Source organism: Dufourea novaeangliae, unplaced genomic scaffold (assembly GCF_001272555.1).
Source record: "Dufourea novaeangliae isolate 0120121106 unplaced genomic scaffold, ASM127255v1 scaffold6, whole genome shotgun sequence".
Classification (NCBI taxonomy): domain Eukaryota; kingdom Metazoa; phylum Arthropoda; class Insecta; order Hymenoptera; family Halictidae; genus Dufourea; species Dufourea novaeangliae.
This window is the reverse complement of record NW_015373900.1, coordinates 3,454,121-3,476,788: the sequence shown is the minus strand read 5'-3', so window position 1 is coordinate 3,476,788 and position 22,668 is coordinate 3,454,121. Positions and strand designations below refer to the sequence as shown.

General features: G+C 35.1%; 1 protein-coding gene across 1 annotated transcript in view; it reads left to right on the top strand.

Annotated features, from left to right (window-relative positions):
* Positions 1 to 22,668, top strand: part of LOC107193604 — a 116,980-nt gene that overhangs the window by 56,495 nt on the left and 37,817 nt on the right. The window contains exon 2 of the mRNA XM_015583083.1: positions 11,791 to 12,621. Coding sequence (XP_015438569.1) covers positions 12,390 to 12,621 — 232 coding nt within the window. The 5' untranslated portion in view covers positions 11,791 to 12,389. The remainder of the gene's footprint in view (positions 1 to 11,790; positions 12,622 to 22,668) is intronic.

The window sequence follows — 22,668 nt, the reverse complement described above, 5'->3', positions numbered from 1 at the left end:
ACTTTTTTCAACATACGTCATTGTATTCGAAAGTGTACATTTTAAAGTGCTTATAGTAATTTCTTCAATGCAGAATATGAATAAATAGGGGAAATATCAGCGATCTCCCGGCGGTGTTTTTATTTTAGGTGTTTTGCGGCGATCACTGTAACTTCGAGTTCGTTTATTTGAAATAAAAATTTCGAGTAAATTTAGTTAATATATTAAATTATTTAATGCCCGATCGTTCATTATCCTGAAAAATTACTTTGCGACAAAATGGCGGCTGTTCTAAATCGAAGTAACGATTTTCGCCAAAAAAATCGTTCATTTTTGATCTATAAAATAAAAACTACGCAATGAAATACAAAAAGCCACGATCAGGCACTAGATTTTTATGTATACAATGAGTCCACTAAAGCTGAATCACTTCGGTGAGCGGTTCTCGAGATATTTTGGTCACCGATTTTGAAAATGTGGTTCTGCAAAAAACACGTTTAAAGTTTCAAGTCAGGTTTACAACCGAATTAATGCAAATTTTTTATATATAGTTATTCTTAGTATTACGGCTTCATATAGCTTTGTGTATTTACTAACACAACCGTAAATTGTATTGGGACAGAGTATTCATGACTCATGCACCCCTTGAAAGGGATTCTACCACTTTATATCTGCTCCGAAACTTCCAAGGGCGTATACTTTAAACGGGCGTAACTCCGCCAGTTTTGGTCGGATCAACTTCAAACTTTCACACAATATTTCTAAAATGATGCAACTATTGTAAGAAATGATAAAAACCCAAAAATCGATTTTTTCCAAATTTATAGGCAGGCATAACTCCTTACGAACAGAGTTATAATTTATATTTTTTAATTTACATCATATTCTTATTTACTACTTTTTTAATACAATTTCTAAAACTCAGAACATTGTAATGTACCATATGATATTGCTGATACAGCCAATAATGACTTAACACGACCAATATTGTCTATTGACCTACATAGAAGTTGTAATGGAATTATACTTCCCATTTTCTTTGATTATTGAATACTGTTTGTAAATCTATAAGTATTGTGTTTTACTAAATTATATGAAATCAAAGAAAGAATTGCGGATGTCTCTGCTGTATGAATTTAGATTAATCTTGCCACAGCTGCCGCATTCACTAGATTTTTCCATACCAGACTATCAGCTTTCTAGCATCTGATGCCTTTTCTTCCGTAATTTGCAGCATTTAAATAATTTCTACAATCTAAAACCATGACTCATTACAAAGATAGAACGTATCAGTTAATATCTCGTTAGGAGAAAGCTACTAATCCTAAACGTACACATTTCGATGGAAGAAGACTTATTATTTTAAAAATACAGCTGTTTCAGTTTCGAGCAGTAGATACAGCTTCATATGTTATGTCTATTTTTCTACGACTAACTTTAAATTCTCTACAGAATGACAGGTTCTCCAAATTGTCAGCAAACTGATCCAAACATATTAAACGTTTTACAAATTAATGTCGATTCTATTGACATTATATATATCTTCACATTAATGTCAAGTAATTTGAGTTTGTTCGAGGGTATACATGTGAGTCCGTTTTTAAACATACGTCAAATATCTTAAGGACACATCATGCCAAACAAATTTTTGTTTTTATGTCATTTTTTTTAGAGATATCGAGGTCACCTTCATTTTTTTAAACGGAATGATCCTATTTAAACACCAACAATGATAGTCCCTTTCATTAGGAATTCAATGACTACAATTATTCAAGGTCACGGAAAAGGTGACCTTGATATCTCTAAAAAAAATGACAAAAGCAAACATTTTTTTGGCTTGACGTGAGCACCATTGAAGCATTCAACTTTGTCCTTAAGACATTTGACATCTCTTTAAAAACAATAAAGATATTTGAGGTGCAAATGTTAGGTGACCCATCCTGTATATAACATAACTGTTTAGTGAATATATGTGACATGCTCTGGTAAAAAGAGGTTAAAATGCAAAAATGAATTTTCGAGATAAACGTATTTAAAGTTACGCATTCCGTAGGGGGTTTGTCTCTTCTGTTTTGTTTTCAGCTGCTCTTACGTTTCGACGTTCTTATTTTCAGCTGAATGGTTTTACGTGTTTCATTTAACATCGATTAGAGTATGTATGTATAAAACATGCAGTCCACAATATTTTTGGAACAGTGAAGCTTGGTACCACCAATTTAATTCAATTGTCTACTATCATTCTTGATACATAATTTTAATTGCCTATTGCGAAGTCAATAATTATCCTAGATCATTGGAGTTGGTCTCATTGCATTAAAAAACACTGAAAAAGTTAAAGTCGATTTTTGCACACCTTAACCTCCTGAGAGATAGTGGAACGTATGTGTACGTTTAGTTTTCCTTTTATTCAAGCGTCATTATTCAAAACTGTAATTAAATATTCATTAGAAAATTCCCCAACAAAAAAGGATTTTGTACAAATTGACCGTCGTTAATATTTATAAATATAGTTTAGTTAAATACAACCGAAGAAGAAAGAAAATGTTATTTCTAGTCTTAATCAATTCGTTCCTGAAGAGGATAATTCCTTTTTACCAGAGCACATCACATATGCTACTACCAAAAGTGTACTAAAACGACACCAATAGATGAAGCGTTGTGTGGCGTGTCCAAAAACGGTTTAGATCCTTTTTGCATAAGTTTACGAAGTTTCGTGAACCAGCAGGCGTGCAAAAAGGAAACGATTACAAGGATGGACGAGGGTAAGTGTAAAAGTTGGTACACGGCTTGCTGAATTTCGAGCCCAAGGCTCCTTAGCTCGCACTTCGCCGAGGACTGAACCGTACGAATCGTCTGTGTTTTTGCCCGGTTAACTTATCTTACCGGAAATTACGGCTTTCAACGGAAGTCTTGCGGTCAGTCTAGTACGAAACGTTGCACAAGTTCCCCATTTCCTTAGAATTCCGCGTCTCTCGCTCTCATCGTATCCTCGTTCGAAACTGTGAAAGTTTGATAGAAATAGAAATGTGCTACACCGATCCGGTCCTAAATTAATTCCGTAACTGGACTATTGACATTTATGACTGTTTATGGAAACATAAATTTTTGTGGGCCAATCTATGGAAATTGGAATTAACCTTTTCAGCGCAATGAACCCATGTATATGTTTTTTTTTTAAAATTGGTTACCACGTGCTGTGAATCCATTTGTACAGGGTAGACCAAAAAAAGTCATTAGTTTAGATTATTTTACTGCTGGCTGTTGGATCGAGAATTTGCTTGCATGCTTAACCATCAGTGTAGACTTTTTACGTGAGTGTATTGCAGCTGATTGACACCATTTTGAACGTCGTTTTAATTAAGGAAAATTATATTTTCTTAATGTTTTTGGTTTACAAGAAAAACCATTATTTGTTATGATACTTGCTGAATTCGTCTCAATAGCCGCTAGAAGATGGGCCTAAAAAAATGGTAAGTTTATCTATAACAAACTGAAGGTGACCTTGATAACTCTGGAAAAAAAAAGGTTGACAACAAAATTTGGTACAATCGTCTTAAAGCTCTCCTCGAATCATCCTACACTGGCTAAAAGAATTTTCAATCGAACATCCAGCAGTAGAATAATCTAAACTGGTTTATGGTCAACCCTGTATATCGCGTGGAACTTTTCAATGCGCGCTATGGACACGTATTACGAAAAATAATTAAAATTAGAAAATTAAAAAACCTAAATGTGAAAAATTATTCAGCCCAATGGATGTTTCATCGCAATGAGTGAACATATAATCCACGTTCGTCATCAGACATTTTGACGCTGAAAGGGTTATACGAAAATACCGATGCTTTCATCAGAAGTCAAATGGGTATAATTAAAAAGCAAGATTTCGTGCGTTAATGAAGATCGCAGTATAAAATTTTATTACATCGTTGTTATTGACCTTTTAACCAACATCTATATACATTACTTCTTTTTTCGAGTATTCCAGTTATTTCTCATAAAGTAAATTCTTTCAAGGCAAACGACTAATAGAAACATGTTTTTCTGTCTTTTTAGTACTAAGAAAAACTCTCTAGATACTTGGAAAAAGTGTCATATCGATTGAATTTAAAGTATCTATAAATTGCGAACTGATCAGTAAGGATGGTAAGATTTTTCGTAACTAAATTTAAGAAGTATATTTTTAAACAAAAGTGATGTAGATACGTTACTTAAACGCACACGAAAGAGGCAATTATTTACGACAAGTCTATCAGGTGTTCGCTGACACAAAGCACTCGTGTTTCGATAAAAGCTGGTTCCTGTAATTAAGGTATTACGCACTTTTCGAATAACAAGCCCCACGAGGACGTTTAAGCATGCACGAGTTATCGTTCCTTGTTATAAAGGAGTAAAGATGTTGTATACGCAAACACGGGTTGCGATCACGTCTATTTACGTTGAAAGAAAACTCGTCGAGGAAAAAAGAAGCGATTAAACAATCATTCTAATCGGCTCACGGATAATCGTTTCTCCGAGGCCGCGCTAATTTAAAATGCGTGGCGTATTTCCGGGATTCTGTAAAAAAATTTGTTGGAAAGCGACTCCCAAACAATCTTGCTACTTCATTGATAATATGCGAAGGAGAAAGAGTCACTGGAGCATAGTAGAAATAAGATTCACCAACAGTGATGTCTACTTGTACTTTCCTTGCTACAGTTACTGATCAGCGACCGCAGATGGAAAATGTATTCATGTTGAAAGTTCGTCGATTCAAACTGGTTGTACCTTTTATGATCGAAACTTTCGTTTATTTGCTAAGCCAATTTCAATAAAAATAGAAATGGACCAAGTATCGTTCATTTTTTCTAAACCATCGACTGATAATATTCTTTCACTGTTAAATCACATTTTATCATATATTTTGTTTAGTTTAATAGACAATTTTGTATAAGGTTAACGTGTTAGAAAACAATATTTATGGTAACGAGTAAAATGATAAAAAAGTAAATAGAAGTAACAGGAAATTATGTAGGCTAGAGTAGATGTAGGATGTACCTAGCGTGGTAGAGAATGGCAGCCATATTGAAAATACAGTTATTACCCTTGAGGCTTTTGGGTGAAAGCCGTCTTATTTGGAAAAATTAATCCAAAGCTTTGCCAGCATCGTGTACTGCGGAAGTCTCTAATATTGAAAACGACAAATACTAATTAATTCTACATCTTTTTCAGAAACGTTTATTTAAATAACTCTGTTCAACACGTAAAATACTTCATAACTGCTAATAGGCGTTTCTGATAGATCTTTATGAGTTGAATACGAATCTGCAAACCGTTTTTGCTCAGCACGTCCAGTGTTTGAAAAACTCAATTTTTTAAAAAATTGCAAAGTTTCAACTTTGGAGGTGTATTGTGATTTACAGCAACATTTACGCAGTTCCTTTTGACCTGAAATAATTCTCTATGATTATTATTATTTAAACATATTTAGATGTCTATAATATAATCCCAATTTATATCATTTTGTTCGGAAGAGTCCAGAGAATTATTTCGTGTCAAAAGCACCTGAACAACTGTTACTGTAAAAGTACAATACACCTCCAAAGTTGGAAAATTAGCTACTTTTTTTAAAACTGGGTGTGCTGTGAAAAACGGTTTGCAGATTTCTATTCAGCTCATAAAGAGCTATCAGAAACGCATATTGTCAGTTATGAGGTAGGAAAAAAGTAAAAATTTGTTGAACAGTGTAATTTGAGTTTTCGATATCGTAGTAGAGGACAGTTTGTATAACATACTTATTCTGTTACTTTCGTATATAAAATATAAAATGAACACTCGTGAAGAAAATTTCAATTCTATAGAATTAAGTTATAAAGAAAATGTTAGTGAAATTTACCAATGAACAATTCTTTAATTTGTCCATATTTCCAAGAACAGAAAAAACAAGTGTCGCTTTCATTTCCTTAATTATTCATTTTTATCAAACTTTCTGAGTCACTTCTTATCAACACTTTTTTTATCTCAGACAAAATAACGAAGGTGTTTTAAATTTGAAACTTCTAAATTTATCTTCCACCGAAGAGTGATATATTGAATTTAAATAATAACTTATAAATCTTGTTATTATTGGGCTTTTGGAAATTCAGGAAACGTAATCTCAATCTACACGCAGTTCAAACGAAAAATACAGAAACTTAACGGAAAATTAATGCGTCGAAATATTTCGTTTGTCATTTTTCTGTTCGATTCACGACCAGGGAATATTTAAAACAGCTATCGCTGAATAGTACCAATTGGCGAACTAGTTGTGTTTCTTGGAAGCGGTGTTTTGCATAGTGATGTCTTCTGGCGATGTCAGCGCAAATGCGTGTACGCAATAAAACTGTTTTATTACGACTTTTACGAACAGGAATTCGATTTACGCGATTTCGCGAAACAAGGACAAGTACCGTAGTAAAGCAAACACGATGTTCGGTTGAATTCGTTGCTTTCAACTTGATGGACCCTGTCGAAATATGTAAATCGCCGCGTAACGCGTTAGAAGAAAGACACGGTGAAAGTGTAATTTAATGCATGGCTGAATGTACACCGAAATGAAGATTTCATTGTTTTCATAGTTCTATAACATTGGCGTGGATCTACTACAAAATATTATAATGTAATAAAATTGTTTCACAATTCAGTTTGTAAATTGTAAGAATATATAATAATATTTTTTTTAATTGCAAAAGAATTTGCAGAACAAAATATTGTTTTATCAACTATATTAATATATTATGTAGGAACAGACTAAATCAATTACTATCACGTGAAACTACAATTAATACGAAATTCGAGTCGATAATTAATTTTGAAATCTGTTTATTTAGGTATTTAGTAAAAGTTTAAATTAAAATAGTATCATTATTCTAGACCACAGTAAAATCATTCTATAGTTGTGTCAGATATCAATTACTTTAAATAAATAAAATTCTAATGGCAACAGTATTGAATTTCTTTATAAAAGGAACATAAGTAGAAGTAGTTTTATACTATGATATTTACTGCACTGAAGCAAATACAAATTTTAAAAATATTTAGTGTCTTTTTATCATACGAATTAAGCAAAAACAATTTTTGTGTTGTTTATGTTATTATTGTGTTTGAACACAAAACACTCAATTGTTGTGTCGCGAACGCAGTGTCCCATTGGCCGTCATAAATCATATCTAAATAGACGTCACACATAATTAATCTTGAAAGAGAGATATTAACGCATTTATTGTTGGGACGGTAGTTAAACCGAAACGTTTGCTGCTATCAGCAATTATTGTCATCAAGTCATTCGGTCTTGTTTGAACATTTCTTTGTTATTAATACATTAAGTAATTACCTCTGCTGTTATTAGCTTCATATTTGTTTTATATTCGCATAAAATATATAAATATATTTTTATTTTTATTAAATTACAAGGTATCAATACCATGTGTTTAAAATAAATTAAAACTTCCATGTAAAAGTTTCTGCAGGAAGACATACGAATGAAATTTCACCCTTTCTCATGTCCATGACCTTCAGTGACCTTCAGTGACCTTCAGTTACCACTAGTCATTAAAATCGTCTGGAAAAGAGCTCGTGGCGGGTAAATCGTAGGTGTTTAAAAATGCATGATTCTGCTTTAAAAAAAAGTCAAAGTGACCTTATAACCTCCTAACCACCGTCAGTTGGAAGAAAATTTTGTTTATCACATAATGGCCCTTCAAGAACCAAACAGTTTTCGTTTCAAACGTTCCTCCCTATCTCAAAAATTGCAGAAGTTACTTAGGTGGCTTGTCTTACGCGTGACTCATCATGCATATTACGTATATTACTATATCATACAATTTATTTTAAGTATTTAATGCATTTGGCGGCTCTTATTTCGAAGGTTGAAACTGTTATTGCGATACGTACCTACGTATCTAAATTAGTGATCATAAGTATTATCACATTTATCGAATATAAGATAAATGTAATGAGGCATTACGAAATTGTGGAAGGTATGAAATGAACATAGTCTAGGAAATATTAATAATACAAGAACAACATTTACGATAATGTAAAGTAGCAGAAATGGTTCAAGATATACACTGCTCAAAACATTTAGAGGTTCGTTATTGTGGACGTAGGTACTTATTACGTTAACCGAATGACGAAAGGAAAACAACTGATACAAGTTTAATAAATTCACCTTTTTATCCGTAGGATACTAATACCTAAGTAGTTGTTTTTTAAACATTTAGCAGGAATTAACGCTATAATAATAGGTCCAATGGCTACAATATAGATCCTGTAATTCTTGTGAGCAGCGTATACATTTTATTAGGACCAGATGTCCTAATACTCATGAATGGCAATGTTATATCCGAACAATGTTATAACAACCTAACGAGGTTCACGTTCGTCACGTGCTTAATCAAATGTCCGAGCGGCTGGGAGCCGGCCCCATTGTGGACATAACATCACCAATACGACGCAAAATGTAGAAGGACGCTCGGAAAACTACATTACATTTTTGTCTTGTTATTACGCGTTTACGTGTGTTACTGAAAATTCAGTATAGGCCAGAAAAAAAGCATGAAAATCTACCATAAGCAGCTCTGAAAATGCATGCAAATAAATTACTTTTTATAATTTTTCTGACTTTCTAGACTTTTTTTTAAATATTGTATACATACACATAAAATAACTGGAAAAGAAACCACAAACACCACCATGGGGATTTTACTCACCTCGACCGAAGTGTCCTCTGGTGGACCGGACCTGTGTGTCGCTTAAACTCGGAAAATGGACTTGAACCCCATGATGATGTTTTTTAGAATTTTTGTTTCTTTTTCAGTTATTTTATTTACATGTACCCTAAACAAAACTTGAAATCAAAAAATTATAAAAATAATGGTTTCTAATATCCATTTTTAGCGCTACGTATAACTGTCCTGTTGAATTCTTATTATTCGAGTAAACCCATGTTTCATCTTTAATTTGGTATTAACAAAAATGCAAAAATAATAATAATTAAATTATACTTTAAATTTTAAAATAAGAAGTGCAAAGGGATCAATTCCTGATCACCTAAACCTAAATCATGTATCTGTGTCTTACTTTGAGGTATCAAATTTTACGTACGAATTTCAGAACAGTTAATGTTTTGGGAAAGACTTTTATCATAGTGAACTTATTATATGGCGTCTACATACTAAACTGATCAGGAATTGGATTCTAATCAGAAACTAGGTCCGTAACGGTAGGTGGAGAGACACAAACATTTCTCGAACTCCGGTCTTCGCTATTCTTATGAGAATGCAGCTCGAAATATACAATTCTTATCTTTTCAGGACGACACAATGAACATTGGTACGTGTTATGTAAAGCAGCACTGAAAATAGATAGAAACCAGGCTTACGTAAAAGTGAACTTTTCAGAACTCGGAGAAAACGCGCCACTGTAGTAATTCAATCATCCGGACGTGTCCTATCTGTCGAACAATTTGCATTATACAATGACAGGCAAAAAAACCGCTGAATATTATAAGGAGTGCATAAGGAGCAATTTTTGTGTTTTTTGTGTAACAGGGAAATCCCAATTACCCCGTAATTAATCTTTTTTTTCCGTCGCTAACTGGTGCGAAGAACTTAATCACAACGATCTCGTCGTATTAAAGAAAAGAAACTATTATTTTTTGTAGCTGGTAAATTAGGTTCTTGTTGAGAAGCACGTTGCATATGTAATTATACATTTAACTTGAACAGGCTGATATCATCCGCGTTATTGATTTTAAATAAACATGATATATAATTGACTTTGATATTTCTGAGAACAGTTGAATATTTAACATTTCTTTTCATTTAAAAATTATAAAAATGGCGAAATGTAAATTCTATCAGTTAAGCCTTCTTAAAATACAGAGATTTGGTATAACAAAGCTTTTAACTTTGAAGAATTTTATTTTTCAAGAATAATTTCCTTTGTTTAACTGATACGTCTAACGCAACCCACACATAGATGCTGGTATTTCACTTCATGTATATTGCGTTGAGGGAGGTCGAAAATTTTAAAAATAGCGTATCCAATTCCGAAACACTTCAATCGTGAAGCAATACCTCCCACATCGATTTCTAGCAACGCCAACATAAAGTTTCTTCTTGTTAGTGTGCTCTTTAACTACAGTAAGAAATGGATTCGGTTAAATGTCTGTTAAAATCGTTAGTCTTCTTAAAACTTGTTTTTGAATATACGAAGTGACTTAACCCTTAACTGGTTAAGTGGAAATCTTATTATCTATTACACTAAATCCTCTTACAACACGTTTTTGATATAACCCAATGCAAAAATTGCGACAACGCCCCTATAACACGATATTGTTATAACACGGTTTCCATATAGCATGAGAATAAAATTGGACAACCTTTATATAGCCCGACTGTTTCCTTCACACTGCTTTGGTAGACATAAATAGGGAATCCCCTTGTATACATAACAAGAAGTTTCGCTTAACACGATTTCGATGCAACACGGAACGAATTAACCGTGTTATGGAAGGGTTGAGTGTACTTATTACACAACTAGTTGCTTTTCATTGTCATAGAAAAAATCATAGACATAATCAAGCATCTCTTTAGGTACCTAACTTTTGAATAGAAATAAAATATTCTAAAGATATTTATCGAGTTCCTTAGACCTCACCTCACCAGTTAAGGGCTAAGAAAAGGATCAAACTCACTTTGTAGTACATGTTGGACTTGAAATGATTCAAGTGAAAAGTAAAATGAAAATTCTGTCTATTTTCATTAAAATTATTGTACATTACACACCACACTTTATATAGAGCAATGATTTACGAAAGAAAGAAATTGTCTGTTAATTTATAAGCTTCTGTTAATCGAACACGTTTTATTCTAATGAACATTAGAGGTTCCTAAATGGTTTGACCCCGTGTTCAACCCTCGTGACACTATCCGCGTCTATTTGACCCAAATAGGCAAAAATTGACAAACAAATTATCTAGATTTAAACCAATATATTCCCATAATTGCAGCTTATGGTGTCCAATGTCTCTATACATTGCATGTTACTCAATTAAATTGCGCAAGGTTCAAATCACTTAGCACGTAAAATACCACAGAACATCATTATAACCTAAACATAAAAAGGATAATCAAGAACCGTCTTCACAAATCCTCAAGCGATCTATTGTAAGACACGATTCCATCCAATTATCCACTGTGCCCGTGCAAATGCCTATCCATACACGGTCGCATAAGCGTCCTATGCAAATATCGTAAGTCACCAACAAAACAAATTAGCTGGACCACCTCCAGTCATTGGAATTCTTATTATTGGCCAACAAACAACGCGAAATAATTCAGATCGATAGACATTACCAAAAAGACGTTGTCTCATTGGAGCTATCGTCCTCGTGCTATCTTTTACAATTATAATAATTTACCTAATATCTGTATTGACAAATTGTAAAGTATATGAGAGACACGTATAAAAGAAAATTATTGGTTAAATTGATCACATCCACAAGTCTATCGCGTGACTTAGACAGCAAAGGAAGCACACCGAGTCAGATTGAGACAGAGCGATAGCGCGATCCGTTCAGTTTGTAGATACATACCCGGTAACTTACGATCTTAGCACGGTACACGAATCTCTCCCAGCCAAACGTGACCTGTTACGTGTCACCGGTAGCCCAGGAACAACGTACCGATATAATTACCCCCGTCCATTAATTAACCCGCGCACCTGTACACGCACAATAGGGTTATATTCACGATACCCAGGCCTAATCACGTTGATCGTTTTGCGTTCCAGGAGCCGAGGAACCGTCGCTCGCAGCAGCAACACGACGAGACGGGAGACGGTGGTCCCGGAAGGTGGTATCTTTTCATGAGAAGCACAACCGACCTTCCATCGTACGTGGGAATAACGACAAGAGGTCGGCCTTGAGGTGCGGATAGGAGAGGAGAGTGTGCGGTGGTGGTCGTGGTCGTCGTCGTCGTGCAAGCCGCAACACGGGATCAGGGATAGAGAGAGATTTATTCGAGTTTCACAACCTCTCTCGATCAGCAGCAGCAGCAGCAGCAGCAGCAGCGGCTCTGGTGGCGGTCGTGACCTCGATAGAGCTCATCCACCTGGTCGGATAACTCCGCTGGAGCGGCGGCCAGGACACCGAAAGGTCGAGAGAGTCTCCTTGCAACACAAGAGCCGTGTGTTGTATTATCCGTCGTGATATCGTGCGCGAATCCCCCTTCCATATCGGCCAGACACGCGCCGGCTACCGGAAGAGTCGTCGTTGCACGATGTAGCGGTCCCACAGACGGCACCCATGATTTTTCGTCGATCGTCTCGCTGGGAACGGGACTCTTGAACGAAGAAAGACATACTTCGGAGAATATTTTTGCGACAGAACGATGAAGACGATGGGCGATGTGGTCGCAGATCCCGTCGACGAGGAGAACGGCACATCAGCCGGGGCCCAGAACCCAACTGTCAGCAAGGAATTCGGGCAGAGGACACTGAGGTCCTTGAAGAGGGGCCTGGGCAGGCTGTGGAGGAGGCACAGGGGTAACGCCTCCATCACCGAGTACGACCCCAGCTATAAGGTCGCTTATCTTGGGAACGTTCTCACTGGATGGGCCAAGGGTACGTGAATCGAGGTTTATCTGATTTTCTTTTGTCTTTACCTGCGGCGCGCACAGAGATAGAGAGAGAGAGAGAGAGAGAGAGAGACTGGTCATTAAGTTTCCTACGCGCTTCTCGTGCTAGCCGCGCGTTGATTAGCTACTCACTTACCGCGCGAGCACTAGCGCGCGCTTGGATCCTAATTGATGACATTCACTTTTCAAAGTGATCGCAAATTTTCTGCTTTTACTGTTTCATCAAACGGGTGGGTGGGTGGGTGAACTCTTTCGTTGAACGGGGAGTTGCTTTTCGTCGCGGAAATGAAGTCGCGGTTAGCGAAACCTTGTAATTTTAGGGGAAATGAAAGGCTGCGCGATGACAGTGATACGGAGTAATGAAAACTTGCAGTTCCGTGGTAATTAGTTACCGCTGTTTGAGGACACTCTGTTAATTTGTTTTGGTAAACGTGTCATTTGTACGATTTTATATGGCATGTACACCCACGAGCAAACTCGGTTTCCACTAGGGGAAAAGGTGACATAGGAGAAGGGCCTCTTACTAGTTGATCTCGGGAGTAATTAAAATTTATGCCAAATTAACATTCATTTTAACATTTATTTCGGTACTTGAAATAAATTTACCAAGTGTTAGGAGGCCCTTCTCCTACTTCACTTTTTCCCCTAACGGAAGCCGAGTTTGCTCGTTGGTGTATATGTACACTGCCGGCCAAAAGTTTGGGTACGTCTACTGCATTTGTATTCCACACACTCAAATACAAATTGTAGGGTTTAATGTTTCGCCATGATCCTTGGACATTCTTTGTATAATTTTAATGGTATACAAATGAGCCTGTAGCCATCCTTTTTTGTGATACTTTGATTTTTTTTCTCTGTGCCTTGACAACTAGGACTGCTGATTTCTTGCCATGTATATTTGAACTTAACAGAATCATGCAATCTGCTCAGAAATCAACAATTCGGTTCGTAGAACGTCACAAACTAATAAACAATGACAAAGCTGAACATCTCAATCATAGAAATGTGATATCATAAACTGTATTAGCTGCCATAAAAGTTTATTATCAGCAGTTGATGGAAAGCTGTGTATTTTTATAGCAACAAAACTATACAAAGAATGTCCAAGGATTAGGACATGGCGAAATATTAAACCCGACAGTTTGTATTTGGGTGTGGAATAAAAATATCGTAGGTGTACGCAAACTTTTGGTAGATAGTGTACGTATCATAGAGGTCCGCGTGATTTCGTACTTTATGCACGGATGTATTTTGTAAAATAAGTGGTAACCCTCTAGTACCGAAGTGGAGTTTCGGAGAATTCACTGTTTCTGCTTTTCTTATTCCCCTCTGTGCTGCAGTTTCATCAATTTAAGTTAATCTCTTACCACCTGTTGTAATATACAGGATAAGTCACTTAAATCGATTCCCCCGAATATCTTCGAAACCGTTGATGATACCGAAAAACATTTCGAATAAAAGTCAAATGGTATCAGGGAAGAAATAGTTTGAGTAGTTTTTTATGTAGGTATGCGCGTAGAGGACATATGTATGTCAAATTTGTTTTCTTTAGTGGAATCATATATTTTTTAATGCATTGCAGCTCGCCATTCCCTATAAAAAAGTAATAAGCTATTTATACCAAAAAGCCATTAGTTTAGGAGATATTTTAATTTCAAAATTATTAAGTATTATACGATGTTTACTTTCTTGAAACTGATGTTAAAAAGTACGGTTCTTTGATGTCGTGTGTAGTATCAAGGGCAATGTGTCTTTCGCAAATAGGTTTGAAACTTTTAATGGTCACTGACTATTGTACTATAATCATAGTATCTATACAACATCTGCAAACAGGTGCCGCGCCATTTTCATTTTTTTTTTCGACTGAATACACCCAGTAACCTGAAGTGAGCAGTAATTAATTTTTTTGCATTTGAAATTCATAATTCAGGCATTACGGGGGTAAATGTAAGAAATTAGTATTATGCACCTCTTTACTCTGTGACATTTATGAAGAAAATGTATGCTTGAAGTGGAGCAGTGAAAAGAATTGTCAAGGATCTTGTATGTTTATATACACATAACCTAAAAGTTCAGATGTCTCGTAGATTCACCTCGGACTTCACATCCCGAATATGGCAACTTGGTAGTAAAGAATTAAATTCATAGACATATTATACGTCTATCTGCAAATTACGATGTTTATATTTTTTATGAACGATGTGAACGTATAGTTGTGACGATAAAATTCTGACGTCATTACTGAATGTCAGGTACTTACAGTGTAATATTGAGGAAACGAAGTGTAGTTGGAGAACTCTGACGCAGAATGCAAACACTTGACAATTAATTACTGCTGGTGCCAGAGGCGCTTCGCCATTAATGTCTCATTTACTGCGATGGTTTATCAAAAGAATTGCAACATTAATTTCCTTCAGTTTTAATACAAACTTTTATGTATGAATAAGTATCCGAAGAACTTTTTATCCGTCGAGAGTAAATTTATTCACGTGTTTATTCCACTGAACATTTCGATTCGTATTAATACTCAAATTATTGAAAAATTGTCTCAAGTTTAAATTAACCGATAACTATTCATATATTTCGACGATTACCAGTCCCATGCAAATTCGAGTGTCCCGTAAACAAATCGTACATTTACCTCTTCCATACACAATTTATCATTCGAAATATATCTTTCGTGCGTGCATCAGTATACACGGCAAAATCACGAATCCACTAAATCTGTTTACTTTATTCATTCAAATTTCGTGAGATTATCATAAACATATCGTCGCGATCCGTTAGTACCCGACGATTCCAGCCGAGCGAAAGTGAACTTTCATAGAAGTTTCCGTCGGTCACTCAGGGAACATAATCAAATTCACCACGGTTAATTTAATGCGTGTCCGTAACGAAACAAAAAGAAGAAGAAGCAGTTACGATGATTAGCAGAGAACAAGCGCCTCCGAGTGGTTTACGTGCTGCAGAGAACGTTTCCTGGTATCTTTAATTATTACGTAGGACGGAGGAAGTTCTCCGTGGTGGCACGAGCGGATAATTAAGAGTTTCGTTGATAAACAGCAATTAATGATGGTTCAAGAGGTAAATATGCGTGAGCGCGCGTATTTCCAATCGCGGGGACACATGAATGACCAGCCGGAAGTGCGCAATACTTGTTGCAGTTGGTCGGCCGAGTAAGGTTAACTAGTCCAATCGGCCATTCGATTCATTGGCATCGGCTTAGGTCGCCCTAAAAAGAGAGAATGTTTTGAATACGAATTTTATCGTCAGTTTAACCTTCTGAAGCTGGACATACGAAAGGCGAACCTGGGTCATTTTTTACCCATCCTGACATTTTGAATTAACATTTCATAAAAAGTTTAAGCCTGTGTTTCAGCGTGATCTACGCTCTTTATCCAAGGATTAAAGAAGATGAAGGATCACTTGTTAGTGCATCTAATATAAAACAAGCATGCAAGTACAGTAGGACTCAATTTATGTGAACAGGTTGGGGTTTAAGACGGTTAATATAATGGAAGTTCACCGATTCTCCCTTCTAACATTCTTCATTCGTTGAGATAATAAAAATTGATGTTCATATAAGTGGACTCAATCATCTGTTCGTATATACACTACCACCCATAAGTATGTGGAGACTCAGTCTGTGTGAAGAAAATGTGATGTTTCGTAAAAAATATATATTTTAGGCCACATTTATTACTTCACAGCAGCATAAGTCTAGTCCATCGAGCTTTAATATCCCCTAAACAATATTCATTTCAGACTTTTAGCAATTTCGTATTGCTTTATAAGGCAGGGATAAGATAAGTGTTCATGAATATTAGGACACCTGCTGCAGGTATTCGAAAAAATGTCATGTTTCATAAAAATGACATATTTTACTCTACTTTCGTTACTTCTTAGTAACATAAGTATAGGGTATTGAGCTATAATATTTCTTATATAATATTTATTCTAACGCTTTTTCAAGTCGATAAGTCCTTAATACTTATGAACTGGAGTGTACCTATGACTTGTCTTGGGTCATTTTGGGGCGTTTATAGGCTATAACGCAATTAGATCGATAGGGTTCATCGAGGGAGTAATAATTCACCGATATCTTGTGAAGTAATTATTTTTCATTTCGTAGTTCAATAATATAAACATTTAATACAGCGGATTTAAAGATTTGATAATTGTAGGATCTTTTATGCTATTAACACTAGGTTTACGGGCACTTATCGTGTAGGTATCTCCACGGCACGCATCAACGAACCCGCAGATTTTCTTTAAAAAACAACTTATTTTATATAATACACAATTTATGATCTCTGAAATTAATGCATACCTATAGAGATAGGTATACCACATAGAGAATTTCGAGGTTAGAAAGCATTCGAAATGCGTCAAAATGACGCGTCCCGTAAACCTAGTGTTAAGAAAGGAATCCTGTTTTTTGGCTAAAACCATAGCAAAATTTAGAAATTTTTTAAAAAGAAACTACTAATTCGATTTATCTGAAATTTGGACCACGTTTTTATTCGTCTTTAAAGAAGTTACTGTTTGTTTTTAAATTAATTTTGAATAATAAATATAGAAGCTATGCATGACCGACTATCACGCCAAAATTCGTCGCCCGCTGGTGTGCATATTTACCTTCCAGGTAATCTGAAACGGAAAAATAAAACTGCGTTTTACTGCATATACACACGTAGCTTCAGTTTGACGAACCAGAATAAAAAAAATTTATTGAAGAGGTGGTGAGTTATCAAATCCAAACTTTCATTTTTGCTAAAACAATGCGTCAATTTTTTTGTGTAAAAAAAGATATATAACTGGTTCGTCAAATGGTAAAGTAATGTTTGCTGAATATACAGACCAAATTTGAAGGTAATCAGTTCAGTGGTTACAGAAATATTATGCACACCACCCGCAAAAAAGCTGTTTCGGGGAAATAGCGTTTAAAGTTTTAGCCCGTTATAAGTTCTATACATACCTACCTGCGCTGGAGACAGTTGAGAGCTCATAACTCCGAAAGTTTTACGAATTTCGACATGAAATTTTGTGGAGAAATTCTTGAGTCATTAAACTAAATGATTCCGTCCAAAAAAGAAATCGATTTTTTTGACCTGAAAAATACGATTTCCCCCTTAAGGCAAGTTTATATTATTCGACTCTGGCTATTTAAGCCATTTCATTGTAGTATTTACGGCACAAGTTTGTGTAACTGGTACGCTGTGTGACCCGAGTTCGGATAATACGAGCTCAGCAGTATGTTCGGAAAAGCCAGTGCTATAATAAAGTTAGTTCGGATGATCGAAGTTTCACTGTAATCTTTTCAACAAACTTCGTGTGAGAGATCGTTCTACTTTGGAGGTGGTAAAGAGCCATTTTGCAGGATTAGAAAAGTCCATTCCAAAAATAATCACAGAAAGCTGTAAACCCTTCAAACTTGCTTAATCGATTGGACCTCCGGCTATAAGTTTCGGCAAGTGTAAACTTCGGAAACCATTAAGAAACATCTGAAGAAATTATAGCCACCGACTTTCTTTTTATAAATGGGTACCATGTTAGTGTTCTTAGTTCTTATGTCGAGGGAAACATCGATATTGCTTTATGAATTTAAATGAAGTAGGTAGAATATTTTGTATCATCATTTAACCGACATAAATAGTTCCGAATAAAAATGTTTTTTGGATGTCGTACGAGAGTTAAAGGTCGCGCGAGTAATAAGTTCGATTAGTCTTCCCAATAGCATCGCTCGTACAATACTAGTTCTTCAAGAAGGAGACCGTCTGACATTCTACAAAAATTGCTTTCGTCGCGAAGGATATTTTCGAGAAAAATGCACAATATTTTGTTTCTTCTTTCATGGAAATTTATTTCACAATATCACTGTTTTATCGATACAAAAATTTTGATCTCAAGTTCATTTAAAACTGCATTCTAACATAAATCGATGTCATTCGATGATTATTCGACTAGTTGACTAATATTTTGAATTAAAAAATGAATAAAAATGGAAGTTGATGTACTATATAAATATAAATCTTACAATACAGTTAAATACAAAAATATTTAGTGACGATTTTCATTCTGAAAAATATTTTTTAAAATATATTAATAAGCGAAATTAGTCATTTCATGTGCAAAACATCAAACTTGAAGTTTACACGACCACGTTTAACGTAAGAAACATTACAAACGTATAAATAGCTTCGCTTGAAAGAAATTACCAAGACACTGTGAAAATACAAAAATCAGTGTTATTTTCGTTCCAAGTTTACTGCCTCAATCTTTAATGTTTTGGAATAATAAAAAATCGATCGATCCGATGAACGTCTTCGAGACTAATTTTACATGCACAATCTCTGCAAGCGACTCGTCCGATTGCTTGTGCTTTTTTATGAGAAATGCAAAACGAAATTCAGCGACTATAAAATACATTTCCGTCTCGCTGTATTAAACGCGTGGAAAGTGCTATTTCGACAGGGAAATTTTCCAGTACCTATCTTATTCATTGGACACTGCCTGATAAATGACCATTGATTCAGATAGTTGAAATATTCAAAACAAAAAGGAATCTCGAAAACAAAAAAAATTATCCTACAGTATGCATAAGACAGCTTTCTAACAAAAATGACAATTGTTTTATGCAACTAGTATAATATAATTGCTCAGAAACTGATTAGATGGTACACAAAATGTACAAGATAAAAGTAAAACAGTTATTAAGAACTGTAGACAGTAGTTCTACTTTCAAACCTCGGACAGCGCTGCGTGGATTCCTTTGGACCAAAGTTTTCCAAAGTTCCATCTAACTCATCAACTTATAAACCTAATTCAAGTTAAGAGTTGTTCTTGACAAGTCATATATATTTAACGAGAATATATTTAACACTAGAACCACCAAACCCGTCAAAGTAGGGGATTTCAAATTTCCCATTTTACAATTACTGAAGACATAAAGATGATTTTCTCAGAATGTATGTTGACTATTAATATATACGTTTCATATTAGACTATATTCTTTTATATTGTATCATATATTATACAATTTAGTTTACCAAACATACAACGCTGTTAGTTCTAGTGTTAAGCAGAAAAAAGCAGGGTCCAAAGAGACCCAGGCACTACTATGAACACTAAGAACATCCACCTTAGATGGGTCAAAGACTCCAAAATCTACCCGAAGTATGTAATAGTGTGGTTAATCGGTTATAACCCTTAACTAAAGATCAGTCTTCTCACAGACGAATTTGCATTTTTCCTTCACTATCACCACCTAGTGGAGAGTTTTAGAAGCTACAGGCGTTCGAGTACCTTCAGTTTCAGTTGACAGTGAGCGGTACACTATTTCCGAAACGATAATATCTGGTTGATTATGAAAAGTGTTAGAAAGTAAATCGTTGTCGGGTTATTCATCTCTGAGACGGGTCGTCTGTGGTTAATCGGTTAAAAAAAAATGGAAACATCAATCGAATGTCGGGTTGAAATTCTCACTGACCAATATTGCGAAAGGTTCGAAAGAAAGAAGTATTGCGCGCGGTGCAACGACCGGACATAGGCGTATGCGGAGGGGGCTCCTACTTTCTCTGCATACCTTTGCCGCGGACTGGGTCGGCTTTAATCATCGGGAACGCCATTATTACGGTACGTTTATTCGCAACCGCCTATTTCGCCGTGATTAATTAATTCCTGTCTGTCTCCTGTGACCAGACTGTTTACGGTTTTCCATCGTGGAAGGTCGTCTCGCGGTTCGAAAACGCTACCGCCGACTGGTTTTTCCCGCGAAATCGACCGCGATTTGCTTCTCGGCGGCTATGAAATGGAAATAAATTTAGGTAATCGGCCGGTAATGGTATATCGATACTTTCACCGGGGACAGATCAACGACTGGGAAATGTCTTTGCAGCCTGTAACGAGCTTATCGGAGTGATTACAGGAAATGAAATTAATTTAATGTGTTCCTCGTTTAGTTGATATGCTTGATAAAACTCGGATCCGTATATGATATCGCAATGTCCTTGAGTTTCTTACTTTTTTTCTATATTTCGATTTTGTATTTGTTTCGAATAACGAATAAAGGATAAAACAAAATATTTCGTCATTTTTAATTGTTTAAACGCGGAAATTTCAATTTTTATAATAAAATAATACTTCTGTATGAATGAATCGACATTTGTCGAACAATTATTTAATCTCATTAACTGTCTAAAGCTAAGAACGACATCCTTAGATACTGCTGCTTTTCACTGTGTATTATTCGAATAAAATTCTGCTCAACTCTGGTTACAGGTAGATAGACGAATAATATACAGTATTAGACAAAACTATAACAACTTGAACATAATGTTTATTTGGAGATTAATTTCTGTATTGATCGGCGTAGAGTAAAAATAAACGTTATTTTCGTAAATATTAATAATTTTAATAAAAAAAGTAATAATTTTAATAAGATCCGTACTATATATATTCGTTAATTAACCCTTGACTGGCAAGGTGGGGTTCTGCAAACCCCATGAGTATTTGTAGAAAACTTTATATTTTTTCAACAGTTACTTCAAGAGATGCTTGTTTATATCGATGTTCTCTTAGATGAGAATGCAAAACAACTGGTTGTGTAATAAGATTTATGTAATAATTAATAGGTAACAAGAATTCTACCATGCCAGGTAAGGGTTAATACAGAAAATGCTAAAAAAAATGAAATTCAAAAAATTAGTACTATAATTTTATCCGGTACTGTGTATATACATATATGTTGCAAACATTAGATTAATCGAAAGTTGGAACATGGAGTTCTATTAATATCTTATTTTACTAAACACATATTATATATTACAGTATGTGTGTATGTATGACGTATGATAATATCGTGTTGATTAATAGTAGCGAGTATACACATATTAAATTTAATCCCTCAAGACGCTAGAATCCATTTAAAATAGACGTAACATTTGTCCTCATAACATCGTTAATAATCTTTTAATATTCAACATAATTATATTAATTACTTAATCATAACAGAACACAATGTCACAAAATAATCCCCTCGCAACTCTTCTTCAATTTTTAGTATATGCGTTTCATTCTACATAGTGTGACGAAATATTAAGTGCGAAAATATGAATGCAGTTGACATGCATTTAAATAAAGATAAGTATAAGGTAGTTAAATGAATTGTTCTGTAGAACAGATCCTGTTTATTGAACCGACGGAAAATCGGAAATCACGGCGGAACTGGAAAAGGTTAAAGGTTAAAGTATGAATTCAGGTGACGCGTCTAACAAACCGTGTCCGTAAAGAATGAAGGTCAAGAATTCTACTCGTTCGAGAGCGACGCGTGACTGGAATTAAATTATTGAATTGCATTCAGCCATGCTTTCATGATGTACGCACTGCTCCGACGATCCTTGGCCGTTCGTAGGTAGTAAGTGGGTGATATACGAGTCGAATGGCAAAAATCGTTGCTCATTGTATCCGTACAATGGTTAGATCACCGTGAATGATGCATCATTTTATTTGTATACACAGTGAGAGACAAAAATAAATCAATAAACAGTATTTTCTTAGAAAACGATAATTATTTAAGTATCTAGATTGATTTGAAAATGACTTGTTACTAGTATACATTAACAAATATCTAAAAATTTTATGAACTCCTATTTCATTTATATATAAATTTTTCCTCTAGACTCACTCTTGGACTGAATTTTCAATAATTCTCTTTGCATTTTTACACGCTGAGATCAATTAAAACAATATTTTATATGAATATCTGTAATTGGTTAATTATACATTCATGGTATGATCGCACAGGTAGTACAACCGGATAGGGGGTGATTCAACATGTAAAAGTAAGTCGACAAAAAGAATAAACTTTTTTTTCGATGAATTTTCATTTTTGAGATAATCGAATTTGAAACATGGGAGATAGAATAAGAGTTGGCTAACGCGTCTGCCCATTGCAGACTGTTTCTAGTTAGTGCCAGTACAAATACATGTAATCTAGATAAATTTTAAAGCCCAATTTTCTGGAAAAGAAAGC